Genomic DNA, 24,525 nt, shown 5'->3' on the forward strand with positions numbered 1-24,525 from the left:
ACTCTTCAGACACGGATTGGACTGGACAGCAGTTTGGAGAGGGATGCTGGTAAGGAGCGAGCTTCTTGGATCAGGTGGACACTTGAGACTATGTTGGCATCTCCTGCCTGGAGGGAGATGAGAGGATGGAGGAGGTTAGAAGCTGGAGAAATGGACAAGAAAAGAGAGAGTGGAGGGAGAGAGCGGGCTGTCTCATTAGGGGGAGAGTAATGGGGAGTGTGTAGCAAGGTGTATATGCATTTTTGTGTGGGAGACTGACTTGATTTGTAAACTTTCACTTAAAGCACAATAAAAATTATTAAAAAAAAGAAGAATATAAATGCCTTGACATTTCTCCTGCATTTTCTCAGGGTGAACCTCGGTAACGGTCTGAAGGTGGCGATGGTGGCTATGCATGGAAAGATGGGTGGGTTGGAGTTACCAAGCAACCCTTTCGTTTTTGTCCTCATTGAAAGGATTTAAATCTCTTGCTGAATTCTTTCTCTCTCGTTCACACAAACAGATATTTCACAGCTTCTCTCTCACCTTTTTCTAAACTATAGTGAAATTTATTTTAATTGTTTAAAGCTATTTTAGTACTTCCGTTGTGTTTCTGTTCCACATGGAACTACATACTTCACTTATCTGAGAGATCCTCACCCACTCACTTTCCTCCTTTCGCAAATCCTGAGCACGTCCAGCCTTTATCCCCTCTCTCCTTCCTCTATCTCAGTCTCCTAGAATGGTCTTATGAGATTTTCAAAAGTGAAATAAACCATTTAAGAGGACAGTAATATTTTTATCTCATGAAGCACTCCCACTTCCTAGACCTTTGCTTTCTCCCCACCTGAGCAGGGATACAGCAATTCTTGATATAAACAAACAATAACAGATAAACCAAAAAACTACCTTAGTGTTTCTGGCTCAAAATTGTGCCTAGATTGTTGAAGTGGCAAATGTTTTGTTTCCTATATATTTCCCCCACGCATAGATCGATAATATGTAAATAAATAATATATATTTATATAAAACCAAACCACATCGGTTGTCATCGAGTTGATTCCAACTCACAGGGACCCTGTAGGACAGAGTAGAACTGCCCCAAAGAGTTTCCAAGGAGTGGCTGGTGGATTCCAACTGCCTACCTTTTGGTTAGCAGCCAAGTGCTTAACCACTGCCCAGGTATGTATAAATCCTGCCTAAAGACAGTTCATTCCTGCCCCGTTTCACGTCAAAAATCTTTTCCTTGATATTTTCAGACAGCGTATCTATGACTAAGCACAAGTAGTAGATGTTTTCTGTACGAATCATGCTTTAGAATGTTCGTTTTCCTACAGGTTATTTCTTTCAACAATTTTGTGAGGTAGACAGGCAGAGAATATTACCCTCATTTCACAGCGGAGGAAGCTGAGCATAGAGACATTCACGCCTTAGTTTGTCAGCTGAAGAAGGTGGGCTGTAATCAGAGCTGATAGAAGCCGGGCACTTAGGAAGTGATGGAAATCTCCAGCTGTCAGGGGTTTGCCACCGCCACCAGCGGCTGTGGCGTCAGCCCTGACTCATGGTCATCCCAGGTGTGTCAGAGTAGAACTGTGCCCCACAGGGTTTTCATGGCTGATTTTTTGGAAGTAAATTGCCAGGCCTTTCTTCCTAGTCACCTGCAGATGGACTAGAACTTCCAACCTTCCTATTGGCAGCTGAGCACTTTAACCATTTGTACACTTCAGGGACTCTGATATACATACTAAGTGCCCAGTAGACATTTGTTGACTAGAAGGAGTAAGCGAATGAGTCAATGTTTGCTTTGCATTTGAAAATGCCAAACGGGTCGGCTCCACTCGAGGACTTTGTGGGAACCAGGGGGTAGGTGAGTTTGGGTGGTACGAAGCGAACAGGAAGGAAGTATTGCAGCTCCTGGGGGGCTTACACCAGCCTAGGAAGGAGGCAGGAAAACCACCAGAGGGGAAAAGGACAGACAAGTGGGAAGGCAGAGGAAGCAGCCTCCCCAAAAACCCAAACCCATTGCCGTCAAGTCAGTTCCGACTCATAGCGACCCTATAGGACAGAGTAGAACTGCCCCATAGGGTTTCCAAGGGGCGCGTGGTGGACTCAAACTGCTGACCTTTTGGTTGGCACCTGTAGCACTTAACCATTATGCCACCAGGGTTTCCACTAGGGGAAGCAACAGAAAAGGAAAAAAGGTGTGACGTAATTTGCCCCTGATTTATCTTTTGAAAATTTGACATATGAAAATTCCTGCTTGAAAATGAGGCAAATAAAGAGGTAGTTATTTGCATTACAAATTAACTCCACTTCAAAAGAGTATTTATCTCAGGTGCGATTCTCTGATGGGAGTCTTCAGAAGGGAACATGACTTGGGAGAGGTGGCAGATTTAAACAATGAAGTCCTGGTTGTAATGTAATAGGAAATAATTCCAGTGATAAAGGGGAGACATCTGAAGAGGGCAGTGGCTGTGCCCGGCGCTCTGTACAGAGCTCACAGGAACAAAAGACAGAAGGAGGGGATTGCAGATGAGCTTAAACACAAAAGACTGTCATGAACCTTTAAAGTCAGGAATGAGCTGAGCTTTACAAAACGTGCTGAAGACGGCTGTAAGGCGCTGAAAGCTTTGTTGAGAGTAAGCAGGATCAGTGAGGGACAACCTGCTCTTTGAGTAAGCAAGGCGATGTCAGAGGTTAGTAGTTCTGACTTCCTTCTATTGTTTTTTTTGCTGCTGTCCTTTCTGAGGTGCAAAATGTAATTACAATCAGATGGAAAAAATTGCTGAAATAAGGCAACTTTTCCTGGACACCAACTGAATAGATAACCCTGACCATAAGAATCGGCACAAAGCTGGTTCCTATGAGGTGAAGGTCACATACATCTCGTTCTCCAACTTCCCCACTGTTCCACCCTGTCCTATAGGGTTGCTATGAGTTGGAATCGACTCGACGACAATGGGTTTTGGTTTTGGTTTTGCCCTTTTTTTTTGGTGTGTGGTGCAGACTCCATCAGCAGACTGTATGAGCTGGAAGGAGAAGTGCCTCTGTTTAACATTGCTTTTCCTGACCCTCTTGGAGAATTTTGTGCTTCTTTTCCCTGCAACCCTGGGCTCTGCAGATTTAGAAATCCTTGCTCTTTTTTTTTTTTTTAAATAATTTTATTGAGGCATACTTTGAATATTATATAATTTACCCATTTCAAGTGTATAGTTAACTGATTTTTAGTAAATTTACCAAATTGTGCAGTCATCACCGTAAATCAGTTTTCAGACACTTTTATCATCCCGATAAGATTTATGTCAGAGCATGTATCAATAATTTGTCCTTTTTCATTGATGAATAGTATTCCGTTGTATAGATAGATTCGCCAGTTGATAGACATTTGGGTTGCTTTCAATTTTTGTCTGTTATGAATAGCGTTGCAAAGAATACTCAAGTGCAAGCTTTGGTGTGGGTATTTGTTTTGATTTATCTTGGGTAAATACCCAGGAGTGGAATCACTGGATGATATTGTACATTTATGCTGAACTTTTTAAGAAACTGCCAAACTGTTTTCTAAAGTGGCTGGACCATTGTCTTAGTTACCTAGTGCTGCTGTAACAGATACACAAGTGGATGGCTTTAGCAAACAGACATTTATTCTTGCACAGTTTAGGAGGCTGGAAGTCAGAAATCAGGGTGCCAGATCTAGGGCAAGGCTTTCTCTCTCTCTGTCAGCCCTGCGGGAAAGTTCCTGTCTCCTTTCAACATCTGTAGGCTCCAGTGTTCCTTGGGGATCTCCGCGTGTCTTCGCGTCAGTCTTCCTCTGGGTCTAGGTGCTTCTCAGCACAGGGACCCCCAGTCCAAACGACGCACTCTGCTCCTGGCTCTACTCTCTTGGTGGTAGTGAGCCCCAATCGCCTCTGCTTGCTTCCCTTTCCTTTCATCTCTTGTGAGAGAAAAGGTGATGCAGGCACCCCAGGGAAACTCCCCTTACATCGATCACGGCTGTGACCTGAGTAAGAATGTTGCATCCAGCCCTAATCCTCTAACCTAATCTTGCCTCATTAATCACAGGCAAAGATTAGGATTTACAACACAGAAGACAATTACATCAGATCACAAAATGGAGGACAACCACACAATCCTGGAATCATGGCCTAGGCAAGTTGACACATATTTTTGGGGGGCACAATTCAATCCATGACAACTCTTTTCATTTGTATCAGCAATGTGTGAAGGTTCCTGTTTCCCCACACCTTCCCCAACGTTTGTTGTTGTCTACCTTTTTTTATTTTAGTCATTCTCGTGAGTGTGAAATGGTATCTCATGGTGGTTTTTATTTCCATTTCCCTAGTGACTAAAGATGTTGAGCATCTTTTCATGTCCATGTAAGGCATTTGTATATCTTCTTTGTTAAAATGTGTGTTAAAATCTTTTGCCCACTTTTGGGGGTTGTGTTTCTTGTCTTATTATTGTGTTTTAAGAGTTCTCTGTATATTGTAGATCCAAGTCCTTTATCAGACATGTGTTTTGTGAATATTTTCTCCTAGCCTGTTGCATATATTTTCATTTGCTTAGTGGCATTTTATGAAATACAAAAGTTTTGAAAATTTTTTTATCACGGTAAATATATATGTAACAAAACATTTTTGTCATTTCAGAATCTTAACTTGTACAGGTCAGTGACGTTAGTTATGTCCCTCGTATTGTTTAACCATTCCCTAACCACTCCCAAATTTTTCCATCGCTCTTAACCACAGTTTAGTGTCTCCTAAGCACTGTGCCTTCCTTCCCCCATCCCTCCTGCCTGCCCCTGGTAACCACTAATAAACGTAGGTCTCATGTCCTTGCCTGTTCTAGATATTTCATAAGTGGGGTCATACAATATTTGTCCCTTTGTGACTGACTTATTTCACTCAGCATGATGTTTTCAGGGTTCATCCATGTTGTAACATGGATCAGGACTTTGTTTCCCGTTACGGCTGAGTAACATTCCCTTGTATGTGTATACCACGTTTTGCTTATCTATTCGTCTGATGATGGCTATTGTGAATAGTGCTTTAATGAACACTGGTGTACAAATATCTATTTGCATTTCTACTTTCAGTTCTTTTGGGTATATAACTAGGAGTAGAATTGCTGGATCCTATGGAAACCCTGGTGGCGTAGTGGTTAAGTGCTACGGCTGCTAACCAAAAGGTTGGCAGTTCGAATCCACCAGGTGCTCCTTGGAAACTCTATAGGGCAGTTCTCCTGTGTTCTGTAGGGTCGGTATGAGTTGGGGTCGACTTGAAAGCAATGGATTTGGTTTTTGGTTTGGTTTTTGTTGGCCATTTGAATGCCTTCTTTGATGAAATGTCTGGTCAGGTCCATTGCCCATTATTTGATTGGGTCGTTTGTTGTTGAGTTATAAGAGTTCTTTATATATTCTGGGAAATGAACCTTTATCCTGTGTATGTCCTCCAAAATATTTCTCCCAATCTGTGGGTTGTTTCTTCACTTTCTTGACAAACTCTTTTGATAAATAAAAGTTCTTCATTTTGATAAGGCCCAATTTATTGATTTTTTTTCTTTTATGGGCTATGCTTTTGGTGTCATATTTAAGGCCTCAAAGATTTTTCCCTTTTTCTTCTAAAAGTTTTATTGTGTTAGCTCTTAGATTTAACTCTATTTTTGTGTACAGAATGAGGTGTGGGTCTAAGTTCATATGTGAATATCCAGCACCGTTAGTTAATGTGGCTCTTGTTTCCCCTGTGGATGACCTTTGTTGAAAACCAATTGACCATAAATATAAGAATTTGTATCTGGACTCCCAGTTCTCTTTCACTGATCTATATATCTATCCTTCTGCCAATGCCATACTGTCTTGATAACTGTAGCTTTATTTTTAGTTTTGAAATCAGGAAGTAAATATTCTGAGAATTCGTTCTTTTTCAAAAAATTTTTTGGCTCTTTTAGGGCCTTTGCATTGCCATGTAAATTTTATGATCTGCTTTTAATTTCCTAAAAAAAAAAAAAAAAAGAGATAGTATTGAATCTATAGATCAGTTGGAGAGAATTGCACTGTAGTGATATTGAGCCTTCCCATCCAAGAACATGGAATGTTGGAGGTCCTTGTTCTTAAAGGAGGAATATGTCTACTAGGGGACAAGAATCCTATTAAGCTTTAAGTTAGGGCTTTCACCTAGTCATTTGAAGCTTTTTGTGCCAAGAGGTAGACAGGCAACCATGTATTGGATAAAGGATTAATACCCTACCATCAGGAGGAGGTAGGGGTTCTGGTACACAGTGAGAACATGGATGAATACATATGACACCTGGGGGATCTACTAAGGTGCCTCTTATTCTCCAGCCTAACTTTGATGGTATATGGATAAGTATAGCAGCTATGGCCTAAGAAAGTCATGTGATCAGGATCTCAGATACCTCAAGTTCTATCCGCCCAGTAAGCCACCTAGACAAGTAGAGGTGCTAATCAAGGGTGAGGGGAATCTATAGTAGATAGTAGGAAAGGGTGATGGATGAGAATCACTTTGGCCTTGAGACCAGCTGCAGTGGCAGAGGTTGTAGTTCATCCCACTAAGTTTCCATTTGCAAGTTACCCCAGGAAGAGAGATCAAGTAGATTTTTGACAAAGCCATTTCTAAAACTTACTATCTGAAGAAAGTGGAGCCAAGGCTTACAAAGGGTGGGCTGTACTGGTTGCTGTGGTGCACTACCCAGATCCCCCTTTTAGGATTGAAGCATTCATTGCCCCAGTTGTAGGAGCGCTGACATCTGAAGGCTTTTACCTGAAGAGAGCCTCCTTGCCTAAGTCATACCTCCACCTTAGAGGTAGCCCGCATCCAATGATTGCCCGAGGCCATAAAGATTTTGCCCCCTTATCAAATTATTCAGAACTCCCTGTGAGATTGTCTGAGTTCTTCATGTGACTGCATCACAGTTCAACTCCTCTGCTGAATCGTACTACCTTCATTCTCATATTGGTATTGTTCCCTAGGGCATGTCCCACTAAACTTCTCAATTCTATATGCATATCTCCTTCTTAGACTTTCAAGATGAGCCCTAAAATGTCAGTGCAACTTGAGTTGTGTCATTAAAAATGGAATTTTCCATCCATGGAGAATAATAACTTCATGGTACGCTGAGCTAGTTAAACAACATTTAGAAGATTGTGTTCCACTGGAGCCTCATATTTTAAAGGAACCACTAACAACATGCTATGGGGAAGATGGAATAATGTTTCTATGCTCCCTAGAGGAGAGAATAGGGACCAAAGGTAGACATTATAAGGAGGCAGGTTTTGGTTTAGGGAGGGAGGAATTTTCTAAAACACAACTGTCTTAATCATCTAGTGCTGCCATAACAGAAATACCACAAGTGGATGGCTTTAACAAAGAGAAATTTATTCTCTTACAGTCTAGTAGGCTAGAAGTCTGAATTCAGGGTTTCTGCTCCAGGGGAGGCTTTCCGTTTCTGTTGGCTCTGAAGGAATGTCCTTGTCATCAACCTTCCTCTGGTCAAAGAGCTTCTCAGCGCAGGGACTTCGGGTCCAAAGGACACGTTCTGCTCCCAGCATTGCCCTCTTGGTGGTATGAGGTCCCCATATCTCTCTGCTCACTTCTCTCTTTTATATCTCAAAAGAGATTGGCTTAAGACACTATCTAATCTTGTAGATCTCATCAATATAACTGCCACTAATCCATCTCATTACATCATAGTGATAGGATTTACAACACATAAGGAAATCACATCAAATGACAAAATGGTAGGCAATCATACAGTACTGGGAATCATGATCTAGCCAAGTTGACAGATATCTGGGGAGGACACAATTCAATCCATGACAACAACCTATCTCATGTCTTGTGAAGAAGTGAGATGGCTACCTGACACAGCTGGGAATTCATGGGTCAGAGATGTTACAAAAAGAATTTCTGCAATGATTGGAGGATTGGGTTATAGAGTCCTGTCTTAGTTATCTAATGCCACAATAACAGAAATACCATATGTGGATGGCTTTAACCCATTGCCATTGAGTCAATTCCAACTCATAGAGACCCTACAGGACAGAATAGAACTGTCCCATAGAGTTTCCAAGGAGAACCCGATAGATTTGGACTGCCAACCTCGGTTAGCAGCCATAGCTCTTAACTACTACCCCACACATGTTTCCTGGATGGCTTTAGCAAAGAGAAACTTATTTCCTCACAGTTTAGGAGCCTGGAAGTCCAAATTCAGGGCTCCAGGTCCCAGGTAAGGCTTACTTTCTATATTGGCTCTGAGGGAAGGTCCTTGTCATCAGTCTTCCCCTAGGAGCTTCTCAGTGCAGGAGCCCCAGGTCCAAAGGACGTGCTCTGCCCTCTGCTTTCTTGGTGGTAGGAGATCCCTCTGTCTCTCTGCTTGCTTCTCTTTTTTATATCTCAAAACAGATTGACTCAAAATACAACCTAATCTTGTAGACTGAGTCCTGCTCATTAACATAACTGCCTCTAATCCTGCCTCACTGACGTCATAGAGGTAGGATTTACAACACATAGGAAAATCACATCAGATGACAAAATAGTTGGCAACCACACAATGCTGGGAGACACGGCCTAGCCAAGTTGACACACATTTTGAGGGGACACAATTCAATCCGTAACAAGCACCTTCCAACTCTCAAATCATATGCTTGTATATTGTGATAAATTGCAAGCTTTTTCAGGAATCTTATGCAATCTGCTCAAAGCATAATGTAAGGCTCAACTATGTTGGTTTTCTTAAAGGGAAAACATCCTCCTCCACCGAAGTCAGTAGGAGTGGTGCTACATTGAGTAGAAGAACTAGCATGATATTCCCTCTTAGCTTTCCTCAACTCCAATGAGTTATTGAATTCCTTTATAAGACACAGAGACGCAACTAAAGATTGTCTTTGAATAGCTTTGACATTTATTAATAAGCATGTTTACAGGTTTTTAGGGCTCAGAGGATAATTTATATGCTTCTAAAATTATTTTTAGCCTGTCTGATCATAACCTGAGGGCTCCAGACTGACCAGTTTTACTGATAAGAGGGGTGGGTCTCAGAAAATTTACAGACTTGACCCAGGCCATTAAAGGGAGTCTATGCCAAAGCTTAAATTTGACCTCTTAAATTCTGAATGACCTAGCTTTTGGTCATTTCCCTGAGTCGCACAAACTCTGAGTCTTCTTGCCTTCCAGGCCACTCTCACCGTGTCCAGGGCACTTCTCCCAGGCAGGAAGGGATGGAGGAAAAGGATGGGGAGGTCAGGCTCAGAAATAATGAGGGACAAAGATGGAAAGTCTTGGAGGATAGATATATTCTGCTCCTTATTCCCAGCTCAGGGGAGGAAGAGAAGCTTCAAGGAATGTGGCCTTCAGCAAACAAACAAACAAAAAAAACCTCAGCAAACAAGTATCTGTTATCAGCCTAGGTGTTAGTTCATGCCGTGGTTGGTCACTTGGGCTGTGTGAGCAGGGAAGGGTGCCCTTTTAGGTGCTATCCATTTGTCTAATAACCAGACTACAAATTCAGTCAAGTATCTTAGGCAGCTTTAGGGGATAAAAGACAAGAGAAAAATCAGATTTCAAGTGGGAGGCTGTAAAGATTGTGCCTAATAATTGAGACAATTAGAGAATAAGCAGAGAGAGAAGAGAGAGGTTCTGGGATTCTGGGTGGGTGGTGAACCAGATAGGTATGATAGAAACAGCTGCTTAGTGAGGGAAACCATCACCATCATCATCATCATCTCTTACATTTGTTAGGACTTCCAGCATTTCTAATGCATGATCTTATCAGATTTTCAAATGCTCCAGTGAGGAAGGCCACTTTTTACTTAATGGCGATGCTGAAGTTTTTAGAGGTTAAGCCACTTTCCCAAGATCACTTATCTTGGCTAGGTTTCCAGCCCTTGACTCGTTTCTGTTTATTCTGTTTTCCTTAAGGGAGTCAGAGCCAACTTCAGTTTAAGCCCAGCACCCTCCCTGGGGCACACCCATCTTCGGAGGCCTGCAGCCACCTCTTCTCTGTTCCTGGGACCCAGCAGACTCTACACAAAGCAGGGACTTGATGCACAGCCATGGAGACTGGGCTTTAATTGCAGCGAGGGTGGGTGGAGCAAAGGTTCCAGACCTTGGGCTTGATGTACAGCCTCTGATTCTGCCTCCGCTAGGGTGTGCGTCAGAGCTGAGCTGACACTGCTTACCCTCACCCGAGTCTCAGTGTCAGGAGGTAGTCATGGAAACTCACTCCCTTCCGCAGCTGATGAGAAGAGCTTCAGGTAGAAAGGACAAATCAAGTTAATTGCCTGCCACCCCTTTTCTGCTCTCTGTGTGTTGATTCAAATGAAGCCCTTTCAGCTTTCTGATGTTGCTGGATACCTGACGATTGGTGCTCAGGCCTGAGAGTCAGGACATCCAGGAAATAGCCAGTTCTGAGCGGATCCTAACCTTTCTGCCTCTCCGTTTAGATCTGACACAAAGAGAACAAATCCCTTCGCCTAATCCCCCTTGTTTCTGACCCAAACTGTCTATATTGCCTTCATCTTCACCATCTCTGACCACATTCATTCAACTAGCTGTTGCCCCTCTTCTAGAGAAGAGAACCAAGAATTCAAACTGAATTCTGCATTTGTTGAGATTCATTGTATAGCAGAGAGAAACAGTTAATGAAATCAGTGATAGATATTCTGTGGTGTATGTTGCCTGCATGCAATTTTTATGTTGCCCGCATGGAGGGAAAGGAGAGGTTATGGATTGAACTGTGTCCCCCCTAAAGTGTGTTTTGAAGACCTGACCCCAATATCTGTGGATGTGATCCTGTTTGGAAATAGAATATTCTTTGTTATGTTAATCAGGTCATACCTGAGTAGGGTGGGCCCTAAACCTAATCACATATAAATTATAAAAAGAGCAGAATAGACACAGAGACACACTCAGGGGGAAGACAGATGCCTTCTGAGGACCATCTACAAGCAAAGGAATGCTGGCAGTCACCAGAAATCAGGAGAGACCCAGAACTGACATGGCTGAGACTGGATTTGGACTTTTAGGCTCCAGAAGTGTGAGGAATAAATTTCTGTTCTTTAAAGCCACCCACCTGTGGTATTTCTGTTATGGCAGCACCAGGTAACTAAGACAGGAGGCGAGATTTAGAATCTGGGGAATAGGTCTTCCAGGGATGGCACCATCAGAATAGCTACCACCTGAGCAGAGCGGGAGGAGGCCTCCAAAAATGAAGCTCTTTACTTTCCCATCTTGTCCTTCCCAGTGCCTCTTCTCTACAGCCAGGTGGAATTATTTGAAATTCCTTCGGTGCTCCTTGCTTGTCCTTAGTCTTTCAGAGATTCTCTCTGCCTGGAGCACGCTTCTTTCTTTTTGGTTAAGTCTCAGTCCTGATAACACTTGTCCTGGGAAGCCTTCCCTTGATGCCCAAAACTGAATATGGGGCTTCCAAACACCATAAATTCCCCTTACTGTAGACAACAAGCAGATAATCACTGTACACATAAATGCTACCTCCCCTATTGAGCTACAGGCTCTTCTTGGAGTGGGGACCATGTCATCCTCGATGGTGCTTCCCAGCACTAAGCACAGTGCTTGGTACGTAAATTATGGTCAATCGGTATCTATTGATTACATGATTAATTAAGTAAATGAGTAAATGAATGGCGTTTTGGAGGATGGAGACCTGGAAGAAGGGCCTGGAGTTGAATGTTGAATGTCACCTATTTGGATTGCTCTCTTGTTTAGATTTTGCCCAAGTAGTAGGGACAATGGCAAGGCCTTTCTGGACTCCAGATCAAATTTGTTCCCAAGGCACTCTGCTCTGCTTTGTCCAGGACAATGTCTCTTCCCAGATTTTCGGCTATGGCAGTTCTGAAAGTAGCAAGCCCTGAGGTTACTGTGCTGGATCGTGGTGGGGTTGCTCGAGGTGGGGCATAGAGTGAAGGGTCCCAGGGTGAAGAGGCTGAAGTGAGTGCTCTGGAGATGTGTTAGGGATACCCCTGGGAGACTTTTCCTGGATCAGAAGAAAACTCTGGGAAGAAATTTTCCAGGATTGGAGATAATAGACACTGTCTAGGGAAAAGGCCTTCCTTAGAAGTACAGCCAGAATGCTCCTTAGAAGCAAGGATGGTGAGACTATATCTCACTTTGGACATGTTATCAGGAGGGATCAGTTCCTGGAGAAGGATATTATGCTTGGTAAAGTAGTGGGTCAGCAAAAAAGAGGAAGACCCTCAGTGAGATGGATTGACACAGTGGCTGCAACAATGAGCTCAAGCGTAACAATGATTGTGAGGTGGTACAGGAATGGGCAGTGTTTTGTTGTTTTGTACATAGGGTCGCTATGAGTTGGATCCAACTTGACGGCATCTTCACCACCACTGCAACAGGGAAAATGTGCCTCTGAGTTTAATTGGTGGAGATGACTATGAGTTCCTCCTTGTATCTGGGTGTAGTTTACAGTTTTTGGAAAGTAGGAAAATGGTTAACTTACCAGCTGCTAACCAAAAGGCTGTCAGTTCAGTTCCACCCAGAGGTACCTTGGAAGGAAGGCCTGGCTATGTACTTCTGAAGAATCAACCACAGGAAACCCTATGGAGCACAGTTCTCCTGTGACCCACATAGGGTTGCCATGAGGCAGAATTGACTTGACGGCAACTGGTTTGTTTGGTGGTAAACTGGAGTCAACAGATCTGAATGCTTGCCTGTCATTGTCTTAGTCGTCTGTGCTGCCGTAACAGAATTACCACGAGTGGATGGCTTTAACAAAGAAAGATTTATTTCCTCACAGTAAAGTAGGCTAAAAGTCCAAATTCAGGGCATCAGCTCCAGAAAAAGGCATTCTCTCTCTCTCGGCCTTCTCATCAATCTTCTCCTGGGCTAGTAGCTTCTTCACGCAGGAACCCCGAGTCCAGAGGTTGTGCTCTGTTCCCAGTGCTTCTTTCTTGGTGATATGAGGTCCCCAACTCTCTGCCTGCTTTCCTTTCATCTTGAGAGATAAAAGGTGGTACAAGCTACACCCTAGGGAATCTCCCGTTACCTTGGATCAGGGAGGTGACTTGAGTAAGGGTGGTGTTACAATCCCACCCTAATCCTCTTCAGCATAAAATTACAATTACAAAATGAAGGACAACCACTCAATACTGGGAATCATGGCCTAACCAAGTTGACCCATATTTTTTGGGGGGATACAATTCAATCCATGACAGTCATTGACTACCTACCTATGGGACCACTATTCTGGGCCTCAGTTTCCTTTTCTGTAAATGAAGGAATGGGTAGAACAAATACTCTCTAAGGACCATTCCATGATTCTATAAAAATCGAGTGTGAATTTCCTATGCTCCAGTCCCCCTCTCTTTCCATAACCAAGTTAGAGATTGAACCATGGCAGGGGAGCCAGACTAATGCCTTGGGCTGGGTTCTTAAGAAAGTTAAGGTGTGGAGGCAGGTGGGGGAGGCTAAGGCTCTACCAGGGGTTTTTGTTCCAACTTTTTCTCCCTCCACCCTCCACCTGGTAGCCCTCTGGGGCAATAGGATGGGGTAGGGAGGAGGCTTTCCTGGGGCTCTTTGTTCCATCCTTTTCTTCCCCCTTAATCCCCCTTCCCTGGATCTGTACCTCTCTGGTGGGAGGCAGTGTTCAGAGTGGCTGATTGCAGGGACTTGGGAATCAGACAGATGTCAATCCTGTGTCCCCACGCTGTGTGACCTTGGGCAGATCTCTTAACCTCCCTCTGCCTCAGTTCCCTCATCTATAAAGTGGACTTTCTCTTCCGAAAGCTCTCAGAAAGGTTGAACGCCTTGGTGAAAAATAAATAAATAATACAAAACATTTACTCTCATTCTTCCTCACAAATACAAAAAATACTATTGCTGCCTATGTTTCTACCTTTAGAGCCCAGGTTTCAGCATGGAAGCCTACGGCCTGTCACCCCACGGTCCCAGGGCTTTGTATTTATTTCGCACAGAAAAGCTCAGGTATCACGTGCTTTTGCTTCTGCAGAGATTCGGTTATCTCGGTACTGGGCTGTGCTTGCACCGTCAACCTACCGAGCTAGAGCGGCACAAGGTACAGGAAGGGGCGGGCAAACAGAGTTTTTCTACTGAGTTACTGTGTAAACAGTTACAGACAATAACGTTTTTTAAATACTGGCATCTGAAAGCATTCAGGAATAACAGATAACGAACTCACTGGGGGTTTGTATATTGGTTATTATATACTTAAGCTTTAGAGGAAGAAAGATAGGGGCAAGAGCAGCCTTGGATTCTTTGTAAAGCTCTCGGGCACTTTCAGGTTTTAATAGTGTTGCAGCAGGTATCTGTCATGCCTCTATCCTAACAGCTCTTAAAAGTAATTTATTGAAGTTCAGAATGACAGCGTTTTGTGAATTGTTCATCAATGGAATCTTGATTCCACAATCAATAAGAAAGAGCTCTATGGTGAGAACATTCAGGTTCCTTCTAAATGTATTTTGAATGACATTTACAAACGGTTGCTAATATACCTTTAGTCTAAGTTAGAGAGCTGCAGTTTAGAATCTACACTAGGACTTTACAAAGACTGTCCATGTGATGGCTTTGGGCAGCCACCCTGCCTAGTGCCCTCAGTTCTGAGGTCCTCTGGTGGTCTAGATGAGGCCCCCACCACCTTCAGACCAGTATTTGGGCAAACAGAGGAGCAACAGTGGGCTCCTTGAGGGCAGGGGCTGTCGTATTCATTGTTGTATATCAAGAACCTGGAGGTGACTGATACTTAATATGCACTTAATATACACCTAGTCTCAGAGGTCTGAAAGTATTGAGTCTCTGTTAAGCAGGAGGTGAAAATGTCCTGGGTAGAAAAACATTATGAAAAAGTGTATCTAAAACATGTTCTAAACCACAAGGTTCAACAGTGATACTGCTGCAAGAAGTTTCCTTCCTTTGTCATTTAGCGGTCCCATCTTCAATTGCTCTGGACGTTGAGACTCCTTGAGACTGCCTCATGGGAGCAAGTGAATGGAATCCAAGGACCTTCTCAGCTACAGCTGACAGACAAGAAGAGCAAGGTTTGAAACGAAGCCCAGGTCCCAGTGTGGGACAGTGGCTCCTGTGGGGTGAGGAGATCCCTCTCACCAAATATAGCCAGTTGGACTGTACAGACAGGTAGAAGCGCTGAACTTGCCATTCATGTTTCAGAGTACAGTGAAGGAGATAGAGGCGACTGAGGGGGAATGGTCCCACACCAGTACAAGGTTGGTATGACAGTTAATTAGAGCTTTGAAGGCAGAGAGACTGTCTGTTCTGCAAGATGGTCTACTGGCTGAGATTTCAAGGCCCCCTGGCAAGTTGAGAATTATGAGATCTGTTCATTTCATCTTCACTGTAATGAATCATGCCTCTGATGACAATAGCATGTGTGGGTAAAGTCATGTTTTACCAGCTTCTTTCTGAATTATTGCTCATCACTCACAGGCGCTCACCACTTGAAGACTGCCAGAATGAAGTCAGATTTTAACTGGGGAGGTAGAACATTCTGTTTTGGAGGGAGCAGTTGGTTACATCTGCCATGCAGGGATGTCCTGGCTCCAGAAATCTTCTCCCAATCATGTACCAGAGGGACACTCCAGAGTCTGTCTGAGCAGAGCCTGGATAGTGGCCCAGTGGCTTGGCAGCTAAAGGTGGGCAGAGGGAGTAATCCTTTCTTTCCTCCTTTAGCAAGACAGGATCTTGAGGAAGGCTTTACGGAACTCGACATTGAAGGTGGTGTAGATCACGGGGTTAAGGGCGCTATTCACGTAACCCAGCCACGTTGTGGCACTATAAAGCTTTGGGGACACGTGGCATGTTTGGCAGTGGGTATTGAGAACGTGGATAAGGAAGAAAGGCAGCCAACAGACAATGAAGGTCCCTAGGTTGCAAACAAAGAGAGAAACTGGGTAAGGTATTTGCTTCTCATTTTTGGGTAAGGCATTTACTTCTTCTTTTTTGTTACTACATGATTCACGGTTGACTATTGTATGCCACACCCATTTAATTTTTACAGCCACCCTATGAAAGCCTTAGACCCTGAACCAATTTTCCTGTTTGATCTATAGGGATTTCTTTACTAGTCTTTTCTATTTGTCACTTCAATTCAGATATTTTTTTAATGTCCACCCATGCAAGACATAATCCTAGGCCATGATAGGGAAGAAGACCTTAAAGAGGTGGTAGACACAGCTCCTGAGGCTGAGGAGATTACAGCTAGGAGAGCTAGCAAAGACCCTTATAGACAAGGAACGGGGTTTGCTAGTGACACTGACCAGGATGAATTGCCTTCACTAATTCTATATGGTACCCAAGACTTGGCAGATTTTTCTTTCTTTCTTTAAATGCCATTTATCTTCTTCTACAAAAAATTAGTCCTGATTTTATACATTATGGAAAACTTCACAAATACAGAAGAGTAGGAGGAAGAAAAATAGCCACCCACCATTCAAAGACAATCACTTTTGACATCTGGTGAATTTCTTTTCAGTCTCTTTTTCTCTTCATTTAAAATAATCTAGTTGTTATCATACCATATGACAGCAGTTTGTTGTAACCCAATTTTTTTCATTTAATATTTTTTAAAAAATAAGCATTTATTAGATATCCGGTATGTGCTGGATGATTTTATTGAATCATCTTATTTGTTATTTGATTTATCCATTATAATGTCATGTGATAGAACAAGAAAACACAGCTCAATTAGGTAACTCTTTTAGGTTTATAAATTTCAATCTAAGTCTTTTGAATTTCCACCAAAGTTAACATTTATACACAAACTCTCTTTAGTTCAACATTTTATAAGGATTACAGTCATTAGATTTCCAATTTCAACCAAATGTGGTTATTCTAACCCTCTCGACCAGCTCACCCTAACTCAACCCAACCCAACCAAACTTGACCCAAACTCACCAAGTACAATGACGAGCATCTGGGTTGCCTTCTTCTCCCTGAGTGGCATTGCCCGAGGTTGCAGGGGCCCCAACTTCAGGGATGTTGACAACCTGCCATTGCTGAGTTTTCGAACCTCTAAGCTGAGCTTGGGTGCCATGGTTGGGCTGAGAGAGTTCTGAGCCTTGTCCTCTCTTTTCAAATCGGCTTCCTCTTCTTGGAAACCTGGCTGCCCCAAGGCAGTATCTTGGCAGATGCTGTAATAGCGTTTTACCTCCGTGTGTGCCTGGCCATGGGAGAGAGACTGCAGGTGTGACAGGAGAGGGTCCTGACATTTCTGGGGAGACTTTTTATCATCTGAATGTTCCTGAAAGGGAAAGAGAATGTAAATAAAGAACAGGAAACCATCATTGTGTGAAACTTGCAAGCAGGAGCACCTGACAGAGTGGTGGAACCATGGAAAATTCTGGTAAACGAAATCTGCTTCTGACCTTAGCGTCTCCACATACAGCGTATTTGAGAACAACAACCCCTTGAGGAGGTAGCATAGGATTGTAGGCTGACCTTTTCAATTTAGAATGACCTGGGTCTGCAGACAAACACTTTATATGATGTCGCTGGGACACACACTGCAAAATCTGGAGTAGGGGAATCTTTACAGGACAAGTGACTCTGTTCCTTCAACAAATAACTGAACACCAACAGTAATAATTACTAGATGCAAATAATGGTCCTTATTTGAATTTTGAATGGATTGACACAGTGGCTGCAAGAATGGGCTCAAGCATAACAACGATCGTGAGCGTGGCGCAGGACCAAGCAGTGTTTTGTTCTGTAACACATAGGATCACTATGAGTAGGAACCAACTTGACAGCATCTAACAACAACACGACATTTGAATTTTGTTTCAAATAAACTAACTATAAAAACATTCTTAAGGTGATTGGGGATATTTTGAACACTGACTGGATATTTAATGTTATCATATTGTTGTTAGAGTCTATTCCAACTCACAGAGACCCCATGTGACAGAGCAGAACTGCCCCATAGCGTTTTCTAGGCTGTAATCTTTATGGGAGCAGATCACCAAGTCTTTCTCCTGTAGAGCTGCTGGGTGGGTTCAAAGTGCTAACCTTTTGGTTAGCAGTTGAATGCTTAACCATTGCACCACCAGGGCTCCTTTTAATGATGTTACGTTATTATTACTATTAAATTTTGGTATGATGTGGTATTGTGGTTATGCCTTTTTTTTTTTTTTTTTTTTTAACAGCCCTTATCCTTTATATTTATGGGTGAAGTGAAATGATGTTTGGGATGTGCTTCACAACATTCCACTGGGGGTGTATGAATGTTGGTGGGAGTAGAGGTGAAATAAGATGACCAGGAGTTGATAATTACTGAAGCTGGCTGTTGGTACCGGAGGGTTTGTTATATTTGTTTTTCTACTTAATTTTTTTTTGAAATTTTTGATAATAAAAAATTAACAAATGAAGAAACTCCAGGATATTCATCTCAGCTTTCCTACTTAGATATTTGCTTGGGCAAATGAACTAAGTATCTCTTTGCCTCATTTGTAAAACTAGTCAATAATAGTAATATCTCCTTTACAGGGTTATTGTGGGGATTAGATGAGGTAATATGTATAGAAAATGTTTAATGCAGCAACTAGTACAAAATAACCATTTAATTAATGTTATTAACTGACCCTTATTTATTATTGTCATCTCAAATTTACATGTTAGAGCCATGAAGCTCAGAGAGAGTAAGTGTCTTATGAAGGGTCACACAGGAATGAGTGAGAAGCCAGACTCAAACCCGTTAAAGGAACCGATATTCACAGCCATGTAGTGTAGGGTAGTGTATCATAAAGAGGAGAGGCTTTGTGAACAGACAGACCTGGGCGAACTTGGACAAATTGCTTAACTTCTCTGAGTCTGGGTTTACTCACCTCTAAAATGGGCATAATGATAATACTTTCCTTGATAATGGTTGTTGTGAGGATTAAATGAAATGATACATATAACCCATCTCATAGGATCTCAATAAATGGAAACAATTATTTTATTATCATCATCATCATTAAGGAAGCTCAGAATTATTATGAAATTGCTGTTGTTACTCAGGCTAACTCCTGCCACAAAATACCGTGACTAGGGAATAAACAAGCAAAAAAAGCTTAATTATTGAGAAACATATTCATTTAATCTGTATCTAGCCCAATCAATCTTGGAAAATTCTGGGATTTTGGAGTTGGGAGGGAGCCAGAGAGTTTTGAAGATACTCTCTCTACCTTCTTGGATATCTCAGTGATCCCATCACTCTCCGATTTCTCTCACCACTTCTCCAAAACCGCCTTCTACACAAATCAACTGATGCCTTATCAAGGATCATAGCTCAGGTACTGACCGCCATTTAGGGTTGGAAAAGAGGTGTAAAAGCCCCTTGTCCTGCTCTTTCTCCTCTTTTTTCCTGTTTTACTTGCACTCATTAGAGTTGGCCCCTCTATGATAGTGTTGTGGTTCTCCTTGTATTTGCAAAGCTGAATAGAGTTAACTATAGCAATATATATTCCAGGGGTTACTTAGCTCCTTGTCTTCTTCCCCATCATCGTTTGGGTAAGACAAGAAATTGGGAAAATGGGTTTGGGACGAGTTGTTTCTGTGAGTAGAATACCGAAGGTGTGTGGCTATTTCTGGCCTTTTTTGGGGGGGTGCCCAACATCTGAACTGCTTTCCATGTTTGAAGAATTAGACCTATGTCAAACTTGAATAGGAGGTAGGACACTCCTGCTCTAGTGAAGCAAGGAGACATCAGAATTCATCTAACAATGGTGACCTTCAGTGTCCAGTGTCCTACGTCTCCTAAGCAGATTCTTCATTAGATAAGAACAACATCTTCTGAAGCTGCTGAGCAGCTTTCTCATTGAGTCCGTGAACTACCGGACAACTTTCCAGTAAGTTCCTTTTCTACGTAAGTTCACCAGCATCAGCAACCGGGAACCCTCACTGGTATGGGAAGTTTTCTATTCTTTCCTTAGATCAAGAGATCATAGTTTTCCAGGTACACAGTTCTGGCACATTGTACACACTCAAAAACCTTTTTTGAATGAATGAATACATGAAAGTAGGTCTTTAAAATGATTTAATGTTTTTAAAACTTGATCCACAAAGGTATTCTAGGATAATTTTTTTTTAATTTTGATGAGATTTTCTAATCATTAGTACAAGCATATTCTGTTTTATCTGAATGACTACTTTATCACCAAGATTTGTCAATTAAATGAATAAATAAATGAAATTACTGACTCATTTCTCCAGAGCTGGTGTTTTTTATTGAGCTGGCACCTAGCGATCTAGAAGTGATAGTATTTAGCTTCTAATGCATTATTTCTGAAACTAGGGGCCTGGGGACATATTGGGAGTGCCTATGGAATCTCAGATTTGGGAACACTGATCTAGAACCTATATCCATTTCATGGTTGGGGAGACTCAGTTCCATAGAAGGAAGTGATTCTCCCACAATTATACATTGATGAGTGTGTTTTCTGCCCTGTCTGCAAACCCTTATCATTGCGTGCATAACTGGCATAAGGAGACACTGGCTTCCTTGGGGTCTGGGTGGCAAAGCACTCCACTCCCAGATGGTAGGTCAGAACCAAATTCCTCACACTCCTGGTAATGCCAGCCCCTTGGCTCTCCAGTCTCTCCCTTTTGTAGCCACCGTTTTTCCTCCTTTTGACCTTGGAAGCCGCTCAGACCTTTTATCTGCTATAAGCAACTTTAAGTTTCTTATCTACCTTTTATCATTTACAGCAGAGTTGGCTACACCAGGCCTGTGTAAAAGTGGTTGATTAACTACACAGAGTTTGGACAAGGCTCGTGCCTTCATCATTATGGGTTTTTGGACCTTTTTTCCTAATAGCTGTGTAGTTCAGAGAAATGTAATACTGGTCTTATATTTAACACCTTCAAGCTCCATTCTGCAGTAAGGTTACTGGGAAGAGGCAGGGCTGGCTACATTTCAGAAAACAAGGCTCAGGGTGACTATGAAATTGTCTTGGCTTTCCTCACATTCAGAGTCTTGAAAGTCTCACATTAGGTCCCTTCTCTGCTTTCCTCAGCTATGCCCATGTTTGTCTCATTGACACCCTGTTCCCTTTAAGGCAGGTGGCTCTAGATGACACCACATCCAATAGTCATTGGGCTCCAGTCATTGGTATCTAGCCCAATACTCATCTGCTTTCTGAATATCATTTGGTGTTACCTATTCTAATGCTTGGAAACCCTGGTTGCATAGTGGTTAAGTGCTACAGCTGCGAACCAAAGGGTCAGCAGTTTGAATCCGCCAGGTGCTCCTTGGAAACTCTATGGGGCAGTTCTACTCTGTCCTATAGGGTCGCTATGAGTCGGAATCAACTCGACGGCACTGGGTTTGATTTGGGTTTATTCTAATGCTTAAATAAGGCAGGATCTCAGATCTGGCATATATAATAGCACAAGTGGGGTTCAGGGCTAGAGTCCATTTTGGGGTGGGAGTGGAATCAACAGAGGCCAGCACATTGAGAAAAGGTCTCTTATTCTTTTCCTACAGCCAAAGACATAGCCCACTTACCATTTTCCCTGTGGCATCTGATGGAAATCTGGCCCTTATTGAAAACTGCCGAATTGGGTGCAGCCGAAGACAGGTAGACTAGGGTGGGGTGAAGGAAAAACAGTTAGTTGTAGATTAAGCTCTACATAGTTGAGCTATGTAGATAGCAATTCTTTGCATGAAATATGTTTATATCCTCAGCTGTGGGTCCTGATCTCCTATTTTACGGGAACCAATAGTCTTGTTCTGTTCAAGTCTTGGGGACTTCAATGTTGGGAGTTTGACCCTCTCTCAAGCCATTAAAGGTGACCTAGTGACACCCAATTGGACCTGCCTTCAAGATCAAATACAGTTCTGACTCTATCTATGAAGCCCTTTCCTGAGCATATTGCCTTCTCTCGTACTACAACCTACACAGCAGTTAACATTTAGGTGCTTAATTGTCTTCCCCTTTTCATATTTAGCAAACATTCCATTCAGTTCTGAACTGTCAGTTAACTTTGAGTGGAGGTGTGCTTTATTTACTTGTCTATAGTCTAAGCTCCATGAAGGCAGAGACTGTACAGTATTCCCGTTATCCCTAGCAGATTTTAAGTCATCTGTATGCATCCATTCATGCTTCAGGTACATTGTGAATAAACTACTAGGTGCCAGGCACTGTTGTTGTTGTGAGGTGCTGTCGAGTCAGTTCCTACTCATAGCGACCCTGTGTACAACAGAACGAAACGCCCAGTCCTGCATCATCCTCACAATCGTTGTTATGCTTGAGCCCATTGTTGCAGCCACTGTGTCACTGCATATGGTTGAGGATCTTCCTCTTTTTCGTTGACCCTTTACTTTACCAAGCATGGTATCCTTCTCCAGGGGCTGGTCCCTCCTGATAACATGTCCAAAGTATGGAGATGAAGGTACAGTTTGGACCAGGAATTGACAATACCAAGTGAGCTGCCAGGCACTAGGCTAAGCAGAATTTACAGCTCAAGGAATTGGAAGACTGGTGCTGAGGCAATGACTTTCTTTTTCAGTCTTGAAAGACCCAATAAAATACATTATTAGGGTTCCATCCCATCTGCTGGTCAGTGCCTTGGCACAGGGGCAGATTGTTGTTGTTAGGTGCCGTCGAGTCAGTTCCGACTCATAGCGACCCTATGCACAACAGAATGGAACACTGCCCAGTCCTGCGCCATCCTTACAATTGTTGTTATGCTTGAGCCCTTGGTTGCTGACCCTGTACTCTGCCAAGCATGATGTCCTTCTTCAGAGACTGATCCCTCCTGACAACATGTCCAAAGTATGTAAGATGCAGTCTCACCATCCTTGCTTCTAAGGAGCATTCTGGTTGTACTTCTTCCAAGACAGATTAGTAAGGAAAACAGGTTTCCATGGACCCCAGTGATTCTTGGGATGAGCAGCCTGGATGAAAAGTCAGTCCTGGGAACCCACTAGCAGCACATGGTACAACTGCCAAGTGAAAACCTCAAGCCCTTGGGAGATCTGAACTGCTGGCCATTTATGGAGAATGAGGGACCTCTAAGGGAAGCAGAACAAACCCAGAAACTAGCCTATCATCTTTCCAGGTAAGGTGGGCTGTAGGGAAGACTGTCTATACTCTCTTGAGATTGGATTTCCTACCTCCAAAGTACAGCCAATACCAGCAGTTTAGAAGGTAGGTCTCAGACGTGTGTCTCTCACGTGCAATGTCCAGGCAAAAGCGTGCACTGCTAGAGGCTCTGGGGGTGGGTGTTGTGTTCCCTCTGCCCCCTCCTGGGTGCTTACTTGTTGGGGGAAGCTGGGCCTGACACTGATGCATTGGCTGTTCTGTCGAGTGAGAATCCGTTTTCGTCTCCTCTGCCTTAACACCACATAGATCCTCGCATAGACCAGGACGGTCACTCCAAAGGGCAGGTAGAAGGACACTACTGAAGAGTAGATGACAAAATCAGGGTTGGAGATGGAGCAGATGCTGGGGTCCCCTGTGGGGGAGAGAAGGAGAGAAGATAAAGCTTTTTGCAGACCTGGGGAAAGTACTAGACCTCAACGGGCAGCGCAAAATGTGGCCCCATATATTGTGTGGTATCTCCACCTTCTTATCCATGTGGAGCTTTGAGAAACAGGGGTTGCCTATCCCACCAACAACCTCATCATGTCCCAGCTCAAATGCTGCCTCATCCATGGAAATGCCCTTGAGTTTTTCAGTCAGAAGCAAATTTTCCTTCCTTTGTGCACTTTACTTTTGCCTCTTCTGTGCCGTTACCATAAATGGCCTGTGTGGTGAGGGCAGGGGGAAGCAGACTCATGCCTACACTGTCAGCTCCTTGAGGGTAACTATTGCCGTTGAGTCGATTCTGACTCATAGCAACCCTATAGGACAGAGTAGAACTGCCCCACAGGGTTTCCAAGGAGTGCCTGGTAGACTCGAACTGCCAACCTTTTGGTTAGCAGCCATAGCACTTAAACACTGTGCCACCAGGGTTTCCTCCTTGAGGGTAGGAGATCTAATTCATCTTTGCATTGCTCACAGTCCACTTAAAAAGAACATTTACCAATAATTATATGCCAGCCATTGCCTAGCACTGGGGCTGCAAAGATGAATAAGATGGCATGTCTGCCCTTAAAGGGTCTCACAGTCTACTTAAACGATCCGTTCTAGATGACGTGCTAAGTGTCACACAGAGTAGTGCACCCAGGAGGCTGGGGGAGTGCCACAGAGCAGAAGGTCCCGGGAGGGATGCACCTTCCAGAAAAGGACCTGCTGATGAGGTGGTGTGAACAGATTCTTGGAGTGTAATGAAATGAAGAAGCCTTCTTTACTCTGAATGCCCGGGTCCCTGGTTTTGAATTGGGGATGTGGGGCAAGTGGTGCCTGCATACAAAACATGCAATTTGATTTTTCAAGGAATCCCAGCATTTTTTTTTTTTTTCCCAGCATAGGTAAGGGGTAGGAGAGGGAGGGGATAGGTAAGGGCATTGTCACCATGGAGAATGTAAATTGAGGAGGGCCCTTGTTCCTGATTTATATTCTGAAATGCTCCCGCCACTCCTTGTTAGGAAGACCCTGTACCT

At 43.1% G+C, this 24,525-nt stretch overlaps 1 protein-coding gene across 1 annotated transcript in view; it reads right to left on the bottom strand.

Annotated features, from left to right (window-relative positions):
* Window positions 1–15,664: 15,664 nt before the first annotated feature.
* The window catches only part of DRD3 (dopamine receptor D3), a 52,901-nt gene continuing 44,040 nt past the window's right edge, over window positions 15,665–24,525 (bottom strand). Inside the window, exons 4-6 of the mRNA XM_049877004.1 lie at window positions 23,239–23,435; window positions 16,893–17,175; window positions 15,665–15,861 (exon numbers count right to left, since the gene is read on the bottom strand). Of these exons, the coding sequence (XP_049732961.1) occupies window positions 15,665–15,861; window positions 16,893–17,175; window positions 23,239–23,435 (677 nt within the window). The remainder of the gene's footprint in view (window positions 15,862–16,892; window positions 17,176–23,238; window positions 23,436–24,525) is intronic.

The sequence above is a fragment of the Elephas maximus genome, chromosome 1 (assembly GCF_024166365.1).
Source record: "Elephas maximus indicus isolate mEleMax1 chromosome 1, mEleMax1 primary haplotype, whole genome shotgun sequence".
Classification (NCBI taxonomy): domain Eukaryota; kingdom Metazoa; phylum Chordata; class Mammalia; order Proboscidea; family Elephantidae; genus Elephas; species Elephas maximus.